At 38.4% G+C, this 15,105-nt stretch overlaps 1 protein-coding gene across 1 annotated transcript in view; it reads right to left on the bottom strand.

The window, feature by feature from the left end:
* Positions 1-14,056, bottom strand: part of LOC106072134 (large neutral amino acids transporter small subunit 1-like) — a 45,289-nt gene extending 31,233 nt beyond the window's left edge. The window contains exon 1 of the mRNA XM_056035081.1: positions 13,742-14,056. Within this exon, the coding sequence (XP_055891056.1) occupies positions 13,742-13,918 (177 nt within the window). The 5' untranslated portion in view covers positions 13,919-14,056. The remainder of the gene's footprint in view (positions 1-13,741) is intronic.
* Positions 14,057-15,105: the final 1,049 nt, after the last annotated feature.

Below are 15,105 nucleotides of genomic sequence, written 5' to 3'. Positions count from 1 at the left end.
TTCGCTTTGAAGTGAGGGTGTCGCATTCCTGGGGGAACCGTCTCTCAGCACAGGGGGTCTCACATTCTCTGTGAAACAGTCTTTTTCTTTGGGCGCCAACAATCTTAAAGAAACTGTTTCTTCTCGGCCCGTAGATGTTTTGATAAGAGCGTATTGAGGGTTGCTGTTCACCAGCTCTACCTCCTCTGTTAAAGGGTCATACTTAGAGGATCTATTATTTCTTTTTAACAACACGGGGCCAGGAGATGTTAACCACGTTGGTAGGGATGTTCCAGAAGTACTTCTGCGATAGTATCCAAAGAGTCTCTCATGTGGAGTTTTATTCGTCGCAGTACACAGAAGTGACCGAATTGAGTGCAACGCGTCTTGCAATACTAGTTCCCACTGAGACGTACTCAAGTCCTGGGAGTGTAAAGCTAAGGTTATAGCTTTCCAAAGGGTACTGTTCAGTTTCTCTATTTGACCATTTCCTCTGGGATTGTAAGCCGTGGTCCTGCTCGTAGCAACTCCTCTTTCGTTAAGGTACTTCTGTACTTCAGCAGACATAAAGGAAGTACCTCTGTCGGTATGGACATAGGAAGGTAGCCCGAATAAGGCGAACAACTCATTTAGGCATTTAATAACAGTAGCAGATGACATATCTGGGCATGCAAAGGCAAAAGGAAACCTAGAGAATTCGTCGATCATGGTAAGCAGATATTTATTGCGTGAGTTGGAAGGGAGAGGTCCCTTAAAGTCCATGCTTATTCTTTCGAATGGCTGAGTGGCTTTGATTAATTGTCCTATTGGCGGCCTGAAGAATCGAGGTTTAAGTTCAGCACATGACTGGCACTGGTCGATCACTGTTCTGACGTCATCGGTGGAAAAAGGTAGATTTTTTGATCTCACAAAATGTAGCATTCTTGTTACACCAGGGTGACACAAACTATTGTGGAGTAATTTTAGGTCGTTACGTGACATTGTGGATAAGTAGCGATTTCTGCTGAAAGTGTCAGCAGCAGTGTTCTGTGTACCTGGTCTGTAAACGACGTCATAGTGAAAGCAGGATAGCTCTAACCTCCACCTTTGGATCTTCTCATTCTTGATCTTGCCTTTATTTTGTCTACAATACATAAAGGACACGGATCGCTGGTCTGTGACAAGGGTAAAGGGTCTTCCAATAAGAAAGTGTTTCCACTTTCTCAAAGATTCTACTATTGCATACGCTTCTTTTTCCACTGATGAGTGCCTTCTTTCGCTTTGCGATAGTGTCCGGGAAAAGAAAGCCACAGGCCGGCCATCTTGATTAAGTGTAGCTGCTATAGCTATGTCAGACGCATCTGTCTCCACTGTTAGCGGGCGAGTGTAATCAATGGTGTACACGGCGGATTCCTCGAGCTCGTCCTTTAGGTTCTGGAATGCTTGTTTGACTTCCTCAGGGACAGGAAATCGTTTATTTCTAGCTAAGAGGCTGATTTTGTCTGAGAAGTTAGGAATCCATAGAGAATAATAAGCCAGCAGGCCCACTATTCGTTTCTGTTCTCGCAGGTTCGACGGAGCATTTAATTCCCGCAAGGCTGTGAATCTTTCAGGGTCAGGCTTGAGCTGACCTTTAGATATTTCGTATCCCAGCAGTCTGACGCTATGTGTTCCTATCTCACTTTTAGCTTCGTTGAAGGTAATGCCATACTTCTGAGCTACTTTGAAGAATCTCTGCAGGTTTCTATCATGAGATTCATTATCATGTCCACAGATGGTCACATTGTCCACATAAGCGAATGTATTTTCTAGTTGCTCATCTTCGATTATTTTATCTATGGTTCGCTGGAAACAAGCCACTCCATTTGTAACTCCAAATGGAATTCTTCGAAACTGGTAAAGTCTACCCCCAGCCTCGAAAGCTGTATATGGCCTTTCTTCTTCTTTAATCGGGATCTGATGATAAGCATTTTTGAGGTCCAGAGTGCTGAGGACAGAAAACTGTGATATCTTCTCCGCTAATTCATCCATTCTTGGCATGGGATAGGCGTCTAGCAGCGTAAATCTGTTGATCGTCTGGCTATAGTCAATAACCATACGTCTTTTGTGCCTCTCATTGGATGTTATTAGAACCTGTGCCCGCCAGGGGGACTTTGAGGGTTCTATTACTTCTTCTTTGAGTAGTCTCTGAATCTCAGCATCAATAAACTTAGAGTCCAGTAGTGAGTGTCTGCGTGACTTAGTTGCCACTGGGGTGCAGTTTGGAGATAAGTTACCAAAAAGACTAGGCGCCTCTACTTTGGCTGGTCTAAGGGTACTTACGCACAGAGGTGGTCTCTTCCCACTAAAGGGAATCTGTAGATTCTGGTGTAGGCTTATGAAATCCAAACCTAGAATAACATCTGAACACAATCCATCTAAGAGGGACAGTTTAATATTTTCATATGTTTCATCTTTGAGTTGAATGGTAGCAAAGATATGGCCTTCAGTAACTCGAGACAGGTGAGTAGAAGCCATAAATATTCTGTCCACGGAGGTTTTTATCGGCCATTTGTGATTCCTGGCAACTCGAGCTGCCACGTAACTCTCACAGCTTCCAGTGTCTATCAAGGCTTTAAGTGGCACCCCATTGAGAAGAATCAAGGAGGTTGATTTGCCTAGTCCTAATGAGTGCAACGTAGCGAGGGCAAATGCTGTAGATTTTCTTGACTTGCAAGATCTCTGAAAATGTCCCTTCTTGCCACACTGATTACATGTGGCTTCACGTGCGGGGCACTCATTACGAGGATGTCTTCCTCTGCCACAGAAGTAACACTTGATAGATATAGCGCTTACCTCTTGTCTTGTTTGAGTCGAATTAATCGAGGCTCGTAGATCAGGCAACTGGGGAGCGACAGGATCAGCAGGGTGTTCTCTTACAGCATTTGTAGTAGCCCCACTAGTGGTTTCTGACTGTGACTCGTACAATAGCGAATGTTGATAGGCGTGTTCAAGTACTCTGGCTTCCTCAAATGCATCCTTTAACTTTAAATCTGTTTTCTCAAGGAGGCGTTTTCTAATGCTGTTGGAGGCAATACCTGTTATGAATGCATCGCGTATGGACTCATCACGATGTTGCTCAGCTGTCACGGCTTTGAAGTTGCAATCCTTGGATAGACTGCGGAGTTTTTGAAGAAAGGCGTCAACGCTTTGACCCTGTTCTTGTCTGCACGTGGCTAACTTGTGCCTTGCGAAGACCTCGTTATTGGGTTGCACATAGATGTTGTTTAGTGACTGGATCGCTTCCTCATATGTTTCTTTGTCACTAATCATCTGGTACACCGATGGCGAAATGTAGTTAATTAGTAGTTTCTTGTTATCTACATTTTCCATAGTAACTACAGACAAAAAGTTTTTAAATGTTTCGTACCAGTGCAGCCACTTTTCTTGTGCTTGAGGTGCGGTAGGTTCCACATCGAACCTTTCAGGCCGAAGTAGTCTATCCATGTTTAGACAGATTCAGTGAAATAAATTGTTGTACTTAATAATAACAATACCATGTTACATTCAAAGCTTTATTTCACTGAATGACAAACAACTACACACATAGTAGAGTTCACAACACGGACTACGAAATACGGTCAGTACACAGGTTAACAAGTGTAACAAACACTAAGGGGTGACAATCCAAATAAGCAAATTCACGACAAAGAGATAGAGAACCACGTGGTTCGATTGGTGAATGAGGTCCATTAAAAGAAAGTCTCGTTACAAAGGTAATCTAGTTACATAAATGTTGGCTCAAGTTACATAAAGGTAATCTAGTTACATAAATGTTGGCTCAAGTTACATAAAGGTAATCTAGTTACATAAATGTTGGCTCAAGTTACATAAAGGTAATCTAGTTACATAAATGTTGGCTCAAGTTACATAAAGGTAATCTAGTTACATAAATGTTGGCTCAAGTTACATAAAGGTAATCTAGTTACATAAATGTTGGCTCAAGTTACATAAAGGTAATCTAGTTACATAAATGTTGGCTCAAGTTACATAAAGGTAATCTAGTTACATAAATGTTGGCTCAAGTTACATAAAGGTAATCTAGTTACATAAATGTTGGCTCAAGTTACATAAAGGTAATCTAGTTACATAAATGTTGGCTCAAGTTACATAAAGGTAATCTAGTTACATAAATGTTGGCTCAAGTTACATAAAGGTAATCTAGTTACATAAATGTTGGCTCAATTTACATAAAGGTAATCTAGTTACATAAATGTTGGCTCAATTTACATAAAGATAATCTAGTTACATAAATGTTGGCTCAATTTACATAAGGGTAATCTAGTTACATAAATGTTGGCTCAATTTACATTAGGGTAATCTAGTTACATAAATGTTGGCTCAAGTTACATAAAGGTAATCTAGTTACATAAATGTTGGCTCAAGTTACATAAAGGTAATTTAGTTACATAAATGTTGGCTCAATTTACATAAAGGTAATCTAGTTACATAAATGTTGGCTCAAGTTACATAAAGGTAATCTAGTTACATAAATGTTGGCTCAATTTACATAAAGGTAATCTAGTTACATAAATGTTGGCTCAATTTACATAAAGATAATCTAGTTACATAAGTGTTGGCTCAATTTACATAAGGGTAATCTAGTTACATAAATGTTGGCTCAATTTACATTAGGGTAATCTAGTTACATAAATGTTGGCTCAAGTTACATAAAGGTAATCTAGTTACATAAATGTTGGCTCAAGTTACATAAAGGTAATTTAGTAACATAAATGTTGGCTCAATTTACATAAAGGTAATCTAGTTACATAAATGTTGGCTCAAGTTACATAAAGGTAATCTAGTTACATAAATGTTGGCTCAAGTTACATAAAGGTAATCTAGTTACATAAATGTTGGCTCAATTTACATAAAGGTAATCTAGTTACATAAATGTTGGCTCAATTTACATAAAGGTAATCTAGTTACACAAAGATTGACTTATGTTACAGAAAGGTATAATCTAGTTACACAAAGATTGACTTATGTTACAGAAAGGTATAATCTAGTTACACAAAGATTGACTTATGTTACAAAAAGGTATAATCTAGTTACACAAAGATTGACTAATGTTACAGAAAGGTATAATCTAGTTACACAAAGATTGGCTTATGTTACAGAAAGGTAATCTAGTTACACAAAGATTGACTTATGTTACAGAAAGGTATAATCTAGTTACACAATAGTAATCTGGTTACACAATGGAAATCTACTTAACAAAGTTGACTCAACTTACACAAAGGTAATCTAGTTACACAAAGGTAATCTAGTTACACTAAGGTAATCTAGTTACACAAAGGTAATTTAGTTACACAAAGGTAATTTAGTTACACAAAGATTGGCTCTAGTAACACAATGGTAATTTAGTTACACAAAGATTGGCTCTAGTAACACAATGGTAATTTAGTTACACAAAGATTGGCTCTAGTATCACAAAGGTAATTTAGTTACACAAAGATTGGCTCTAGTAACACAATGGTAATTTAGTTACACAAAGATTGGCTCTAGTAACACAATGGTAATTTAGTTACACAAAGATTGGCTCTAGTAACACAAAGGTAATTTAGTTACACAAAGATTGGCTCTAGTATCACAATGGTAATTTAGTTACACAAAGATTGGCTCTAGTAACACAAAGGTAATTTAGTTACACAAAGATTGGCTCTAGTAACACAAAGGTAATTTAGTTACACAAAGATTGGCTCTAGTAACACAATGGTAATTTAGTTACACAAAGATTGGCTCTAGTAACACAAAGGTAATTTAGTTACACAAAGATTGGCTCTAGTAACACAAAGGTAATTTAGTTACACAAAGATTGGCTCTAGTAACACAAAGGTAATTTAGTTACACAAAGATTGGCTCTAGTAACACAATGGTAATTTAGTTACACAAAGATTGGCTCTAGTAACACAATGGTAATTTAGTTACACAAAGATTGGCTCTAGTATCACAAAGGTAATTTAGTTACACAAAGATTGGCTCTAGTAACACAATGGTAATTTAGTTACACAAAGATTGGCTCTAGTAACACAATGGTAATTTAGTTACACAAAGATTGGCTCTAGTAACACAAAGGTAATTTAGTTACACAAAGATTGGCTCTAGTAACACAAAGGTAATTTAGTTACACAAAGATTGGCTCTAGTAACACAATGGTAATTTAGTTACACAAAGATTGGCTCTAGTAACACAAAGGTAATTTAGTTACACAAAGATTGGCTCTAGTAACACAAAGGTAATTTAGTTACACAAAGATTGGCTCTAGTAACACAAAGGTAATTTAGTTACACAAAGATTGGCTCTAGTAACACAATGGTAATTTAGTTACACAAAGATTGGCTCTAGTAACACAATAGTAATTTAGTTACACAAAGATTGGCTCTAGTAACACAAAGGTAATTTAGTTACACAAAGATTGGCTCTAGTAACACAAAGGTAATTTAGTTACACAAAGATTGGCTCTAGTAACACAATGGTAATTTAGTTACACAAAGATTGGCTCTAGTAACACAAAGGTAATTTAGTTACACAAAGATTGGCTCTAGTAACACAATGGTAATTTAGTTACACAAAGGTTGGCCCAAGTTACACAAAGGTAATCTACGTACACAAAGGTAATCTGGTTACACAAGATTAATCTGGTTACACAATGGTAATCTAGTTAAACAAAGATAATCTGGTTACACAAAGGTTGTCTCTAGCTAACACACAAACCAACCATCCAAGGCCAGCCCTGCTGTTGTTTTCAGAAACATAGATCTCGTTGGAGAAAAAAAAAGCGCGCAAGCTTGAGTTTATAAACTGTCACAAGAGAAAGGCAAATTGACGTGACATTAACACTGACATAGCAGCTCGTGGGAAAGTATTTTTACTGACATCATTTTTTACAATGCAAAATGGTGAACACAAAAATAACATACATACACCCTGGCCAGTAATGCCCCGACAAGAAGGCATTGACATTTAAAACAAGCGCACTAAACCAAACCCCTCACCGCAAGTCTGGCAATTTTTGTTCTTTCTAATGCAAGATCAGAACTAGCGGGTAGAATTTTTCTGTGTGCAGTAAAGCTTTTGACTTCTGCACCAAGGGGTGTGGGTAAAATAGAACTTCAAATTTCGGGATTCTTAGAGCGCCTCTCCTGAGTCCATCTAACTTTAATGGGCATCAGACATTAGTTGTTTTTGTGTGTGTGTGTGTTTTTTTTTTGTTTTTTTTTGTTGTTGTTGTTTTTCTGTCCACATGACATACTTCGCAACAGACGGCCTTGAAACAGATGACCTTTACATGGTCTGCTCCGAGGGAAGCGTGGTCGAGAGGCTAAGTGCGCTTGAACTTGGCTTGTCTTGGCTACCTAGAAGAGGGCTCGAGGTTCGACACCCGACTCGGGCAGAGTTGTGTTTACTGAGCGCCTAAAGGCAGCTCAAAACCAACTCCTAGATACCCCCCCCCCCCACTGGTTCACAAATGAGATTGGACCAAAGCGCTCTGAGCATGCTATTAGCATGAAAGTAGCGCTATATAAAAGCTATAATAATAATATCAAGAACTGAAAAGAATGGGGGCGTTGCGGTGTAAATGAGTATTGCAATGAAAGACTGGTCCGGGCGACCATGTTCATCAATCAACTTAAGTGTTTGTTGCGCCAATAAGATTTAAGTTAACAAGCAGACAAGAATGGGCGTTAACTGCAGAATTAGAAAGGAGGATCCTAGCCAGGTAATAGAGATACTGTCGTAGGAACTTAGATACCACCTACAAAGAAAGCGACACAAATGAGGAAGTTTGAAACAGGACCAGGTACCCACAACGAGGGTTCTTTTCTGTTTCCCTGTTGGCCTAATAGTCTCCCCTAACAGCTGTTTCCGCCCGAGCACCACGTTAATACTGGCCCGGGCTGACCACTGTCCAAAAAACTTAAAGTGTATTGGCATATCACTGATCGTATCATTGGATCCTCATAGTTCGCATAGACCTTCCTGCAGGGTATAGTAGATTCTAGTCGAAGCAAAAGACAGGAATGGAGAAAGACGGTCGACAGATCATGTGTGGTGCCCCAAATGGCCCAAAAAGAACAAAGGTGGCAATATTTCAACACTATAAGAGTCAAGCACGTCACTGATGAGTTCAACAAACTATTCAAATATGATAGCTGTGTTATGGAGTGTGTGTGTATGTTTCTATGTTGAGGGTGGGAAGAGGTTAGCGATTGGTTGTGAATGATGCAAACATGGGTGGCATTGTCGTCACTTGGTCTTAGCTAGGACAGACGACTCTAGAACGTGAGACTGAAAGATTGTGTTCTTGTAGTGAGTTAGATTTTGTTAAAGAATATTATTACTACAGTCTACTCAAGTTATTTTATCTCATTTCAACTTAATTTTGTTTATATTATAAATAAAGTGTTATCAAGTTTGTTCACAAAAGGGAGTCATTCAAGTTATTTGATGTTTCATCAGTTAAGATATAATACGCCTACAGCGGTTTAGTTGTCTACCAATGGGTTTGGTGCTACAAGTCAACGACCGTCAACACCAAGTTCTCGTTATGTAAGGACTGGCAGGTGAACGGGAGAAAAAAAAAAGGTTTCTTTTAGCACTTTTAGTAAACCATCATACTGTCAGACACACTATAATTCATATGACGCAATATATTAAACTCTTTCTCTCCTAACTGACGATACCAACGTTGATTTCACCAGAATGTGGTAAATAATTACGGAGAGAAAGAGTTAAAACCCAGAGCACTCCAACATTCACAATGAGGACACGTCTTGCTTTTTCTTCTCTGAAATCGGAGGTTCTATGCGGCTGCCTGGTTTTCCTATGCGTGAGTCCGGCCCTGCTTCTGCCCCCATACCTCTACACTATAGTCCCCTAAGACGGAGTATAAAGCCAGTGGTGTGAAACTAAAGATGAGGGGGACACAATCCAGTTAAAATACTTCTGTCTACGTCTTGTGTCCCCTTTTTTTGTAAATATATATATAAATCTTGTTTGTTATAGAGACGTACGCTAATGGTGTCATTTTAACTCTTTCTCTCCGTAATTATTTACCACATTCTGGTGTCTTCAGTTAGGAGAGAAAGAGTTAATGCGTGCGGGAGAGTGTCATTGAGTCCCTCCTTCATTGTAATCGTTCATCAGCTACCACTACCTTTTTTGTTTTCCTTGGTATAATTTGAAAAACAAAAACCCAAAGTGGGTCAATATGGCTGATCTGGGATGATTGATGGGCCTGATTGCTATCAACGTGGTCAAAGCAAATAGAAATGCATGTGAATACATGCCCATGGGCGTCGAATGGTCTTATTTTTTCCGCCCCACACACCTATATATATATATATATATATATATATATATATATATATATATATATATATATATATATATATATATATATATATATATATGTATATATATATATTTCTATCTCTATGATCTTTCTTTAAAAAAAAACAACAAATAACACAATTCCTATTCGTATCACTGAAAGGTGTTGCACACAAATGTTACAAAACAGAAATGAGCACTAAATCGACAGACTACTTTCTATGCAATATTACGCCTACATCACACCCTCTGTTGTCTTGAACCCTGCCCCCTGGCATCCTCCGTCGGGACATTCGTAATTATCTTCACTTATTCACTTTTTGCCTGCGTTTTGGCGTGCCGGATAGCACTGCATCGCGGACTGGATGTGACCCGCGGACCGTATTTTGGGCATTTCAATCTGCATATAAGTAGTGCCGGAGCACAGAGACAGCAGTGGTCAGAGTACTAAACGACTTACTTCACTATTCCGACATAGGCCACGTATCAATTCTTTCCATGCTGGACTTGTCCGCAGCCTTTGATACGCTAGACCATGAAGTTATGATGGCCAGATTCTCTGCCACTTTTGGTTTAGAAGGAATCGTCCTAAATTGGCTTGGATCCTACCTGACTGAACGCACCCAAAGTATCGTTTTTAACGGAACAGAATCAACAAGCTTACTCTTGAAGTACGGAGTACCCCAGGGATCAGTTCTAGGTCCAGTACTGTTCACCATGTATACATATCCACTCAGCGGTGTCATACGGCTAACCAACATACTATACCATTTCTTTGCCGATGACTCACAGTTATGCGATTCCACAGTACCCTCAGAGGTGTCGCATCTGGCAGAGAAAATCAGTAGTACCGTTGCAAGGATGAGCGATTGGATGTTTGAGAATAAACTCAAGATGAACGAAGATAAGACAGAAATAATTAAGATTGGCACTCGGAACAACGTCTCAAAAGCTGAAAGCACAGATTCTCTTTTTAACACGAACTGCCAGCTTCCTTATGTCCATGTAGTGCGGAATCTTGGAGTTTTCTTCAACTCAACACTATCTTTCGACCCACACATAAGTCAGCTCTGCAATGGTCTTTATCTGCAGCTGCGCAGATTAGGCCAGATCCGACCATATTTAACAACGGAGTCAACAAAAACGCTAGCTTTGGCATTCATACTCTCCCGCCTTGACTACTGCAACGCCGTGCCAGCAGGTATACCTGATGACAAAATAGCCAAGCTGCAAAGTATACAGAACAACGCCGCTCGAATAGTACTTAAAAAACAAGACAAGATTCTGCTACTTGCGCACGCTCCATTGACTTCCCGTGAAAGCGAGAATCGATTACAAGGTCGCCACACTTTGTCATCAGTGTATATATAACAACGAGATGCCATTGTACCTTAGCGAACTGATTACTCCATATGTCCCCCCCCCCCCCCTGCGCTCAATGGACTCAACGCTTTTAGTGGTGCCACGTTTCTCCCTCAAAGGTCTGCGGGCTTTTTCAGTGCACGTACCAAAGGTTTGGAAGTCACTCCCCATTGATCTCAGTCAGACAACATGCTACACCACTTTAAGAAGAACATTAAGACCTACTTGTTTAAAACTTTTTTTAGATTAGTTTTATATTTCTACTGTCATGTTTGTGTTTGTAATGTTATTACAGCGCCTTGAGCCTACATTTTGTTTGTTAACAGCGCTTTATAAATAAAATTATTTATAAATAAAATTATTATTATACAAAGATATCAAAGCACCACTTTATTGCATCTATAATAAATGTGTCCATGCTTTGTATTTGAACAAGACTAAATAAACGTGAATGTAGGCTATTTCTATGAGTTTCCTATCGTGTCGTTATTTTTTGTACCATTCTTACAAATAGTCACTAAATGTAATGCTAGCTTGTCCATTTCTCCGGTTCACTTTCTTGTCTCGTCTTGTCTCGTCTCGTCTATTTCCTCGAGCCTCCAATCTTTACACGTAACTTGGCAATCTTTTCTTCGAGGTTCTATTTCAATTGAGTACAGTATGTAATGGTTCATAATGCGCGCGTGTGTGTGTGTGTGAGGTTGTGTGTGTGTGTGTGTGTACAAAAAATAAAAATAAAAAGCACTATTTAGCTTCTTGAACACCAGTGTTTATCTATGTGTGATCTGACATGAAAATGAATTTTCTATATATTTTATTGAAGAAAGCCCTGTGTGTGTATATATAAATATTTAATAAGGCTTGTCTTCGAGTCCGAAGATTAATGAGGAATGCAGTACTCCCCGTGGCTACGCAGCCCCAGCTGCGACCTACATATTTTGCCACATCTACCGCAGGCATAACCATTGTCCGCCGGTGGTCGATTAAGATTTTCTTTTCGCCGTCTGCGTCTGTCCTCGGCAGCGGATTTTCTTTTGGTCTCAAATGTGTATCCCGCGGCCTTTGTGAGTGACCTCCTGCTGTCTCGTTATTATTACATTGTTAATATTCATATATATGTATTCAATGAACAGATAGTTATAACGAAATCCTAGCTATCACTTACAAAGTCCGCATCACGAATGGAGTGATTAAAAACACAGCAATTGGACCCCACGATGACCTGCTAACCATTGTCGAAAACATAAACACAATCTCTATGGCCACTTCACAAGGCCCTCAGGACTCGCAAAGACCTTCCTTCAGGGAACAGTACCAGGAAGCAGATGAAGACAGAGAAAGCGATGGGTAGACAACATCAAAGAATGGACAGGCCTGTCAGTGAATGAAATTCTATCAAAAGCAAAGGACAGAGAGGAATGGAGAAAGACGATTGACTGATCTTGTGTGGTGCCCCAATGGATAGACCAAGAGATAGGTGAAGAGATAGGTGAAGGTGAAGTTAAATGTGAACCTGGCCTAACTGATGTTATTGAATGATTATCTATTGGGTCTCATTATTTTGGGAAGAAGCAAATCCTACATTCAATAAATAAGACCTTTTCCTAAAAAGAAAAAAAAATTCCCTTTAGTCCCTTTAGTCCAGTGTTTTAGTGTCTTAATGCTGGACTGCAGGTCACGCGAATAATAAGAAACATTACTTATTCATTGTTGTTTTAAATTAGTTTCCAATTATACGCATATTAAAAAGATTTTTTTCTCTTTAAAGACAAAGTAAACTATATTTTTAAAAAAGCATGCATTTCCCTTTAATTCTATACCAAATACAATATTTTCTGATAACAAACAACAAAGCTATAGACAACTGAAGCCCAATCATAACAAGGTAGTGAAATAGTAATGAGCAAAATGAAGAATTCCTTCCGAAACGTGGAAAAATAATTACGGAAAAGGGGGGGTGGGCACTTCGGTTACGTCGACCGCCTTTCAACTCACCAAAAAAAGACTGCTTTTGGCATAAGTTCGTCCCCCAAACGGGACACGTGCCCTGCCAGCGTAAGAAATCAAACTATAGGGGCCTACTGTCCCTATCGGCGTTCGCATAGACATCACTATTTACAGTGAAAAGTCAAGGAATTGTCGTCAAGAAACTGTGTTGATGTGATAGAGGAGGCAGAGCTAAAGAATTTAAATTATCCTTATGGGTTACAACTAATGATTGTGTGAACTGGATTAGACTTTAGGATCTGAACTCACTAACCAAAGAAATATGTGTGTGTAGATGGGGGTTTTAGTTAAGGGGGTAAAGTGAGTGAATTGAAGGCCAATATTTACATGGTCTGATTGTTAGTAGGACTACATGTGTAAGGGCTAAACTGTAAAAAGGCTTAGATCTCTTCCACCCCATCTATTTGTTCCACCCCGTCTATTTGCTCCACATCGGAGTAAAGAACTAGACATAAATTCTAGATCTAAAATATACAGTTCCCGCCAGGCCAAAATTTATTTTCTTCTTATCTTATAAGTCTTATAAAATACAGACATTACTTAGCGGGGATGTTTTAAGTCTAAAATATCTAGATCTAGACTAATCTAGAGGTCCGGTCAAAATTACCAAGGTATTTAGAGCTATGGATGTAGTTTATAATTTATAATGTACCGCATAAACAAAATTTAACTTTTGAGGCACAACTTTGGAGAAAGAAAATCGCTAAGAGCTAGAGATCTCTCATCCTCTTGCACAATGTAACTAAGCACGGGTCCTATCCTATGGCCCACTTAGTTTGGTAACTTACAAAACATTAACTTCACTACACATATTCTAACACATGGTTCGCAATGGTGATGCAACAAAACAATGGCGATATCGAAACTGATCAATATTGACAATAACAAAGTCTTGAAATGGATTAGAATCTAGATTACCTAGATCTAAATCTACTTACAAATCAAATTAGATCAGGTGTAAGCCTATTAGAACTATCTAATAAAAAGAGAGTTAGTGCTAATGTAATGCTAACTTAGCAAGAGTATGAAAGTTACTTACAGATCCTGATTCCTGTAGCACTCCTTTTGGCGAAACAAATATTCCAGAGCCAATAATGCACCCGATAATAATAGCGACACCATTCCACATGGTGATCTTTCGTTTGAGACCCACCTTCTCTCCATCTTTACTTTCGTCTCCACCATCCAGGGAATTGAACCCTGTTTCTTGCCCCATGTGAGCTGTTAGAAATTTCTACCTTTCTTAGAAAATATCCTCCTCTGTTGTCAACAATCTTGCGGCACAACGTAGTGAGTGTTATTAAATGTGTATCACTGTATCGTTGTGACCTGATTTAGTCTGGGTCTTCCAGCATTTTTGTACGCCAGTGCCCCGAGTCTGGTATGGTGCTTCAGTTGTACCATTAACGATAAAAAATACTATAAACATCATCGATCAATTGTACCAGTCTTCAATATTATAATACAATATAGTTTTATATTATCACATGAAGACTACCATGGATATTTTAAAATTAATTATTGTAGATCTAGACCTCAAACATTTTTTAAATCTAAGTTTGATAATTTACGATTCTGACACAATCACTTCACCATACTTAAAACTAGATCTGGTTTTAATGGGTGATGATGAAATGCATGTGAAATACAAATGTTATTTACTCACCATTCGCATTGTGACAATATATTTAAATATTTTCCTTATCAGGGCCTAAATCAAACAAACCTTTGCTTACACTATTTTTGTTTTATTAGATCTAGACCTAGACTAGAAGCTCCAACTAGTTTTAGTTGTTGTTTTTTTTATCTAGCAACGGTGGACTTCGGTTATTAAAAGTTATTGTTGTTTGTTATTAATTGTTTACAATCTAAATAATGAAATGCAGAAAGGAGGGGCGGGGATCCATAGAACGTAGGCTACCCCTTTAATGACGTGATCGTAATAAATTAACACAAGTCTAGCAATGAAAATAGCCTGAAATGAAGCAATTTAATTCAACCATTGAGAGAAACGTGTTCATCAATGGAAATTCTTGAGATTTAAATCAGTTGATGTAGATCTAGTTCAGTAGATGTCATGTTACATTATTTTAAACATTGGCTTCTCTGTGCATTTTAGTATCTTTTGAGATGGCTAGAACCCTTATATGTACAATTTTGGAGAGGTTATAAAAGTAATTGATAAGAGCTTTTTTTTTATCCCCTTTAAATAGTTTTTTTTTTTTTTGGGGGGGGGGTAGTTTAAAAAAAATTCTTTCAAATCATGGGTGAACTGTAAAATAAAATTTCAAAGTTTTATTTTTTATCTGAGTGGGGGTGGGGGATGTTGATATTCATTTTGTCTTCAAAATAAGCTTTATTTGCTATGCCACCACGTAGGCCTACAGCCACAAAACTAATATG

This window comes from Biomphalaria glabrata, chromosome 7 (genome assembly GCF_947242115.1).
Source record: "Biomphalaria glabrata chromosome 7, xgBioGlab47.1, whole genome shotgun sequence".
Taxonomy (NCBI): domain Eukaryota; kingdom Metazoa; phylum Mollusca; class Gastropoda; family Planorbidae; genus Biomphalaria; species Biomphalaria glabrata.
Note: the sequence above shows the minus strand (reverse complement) of the source record. Positions and strands in the feature narration are given on the sequence as shown.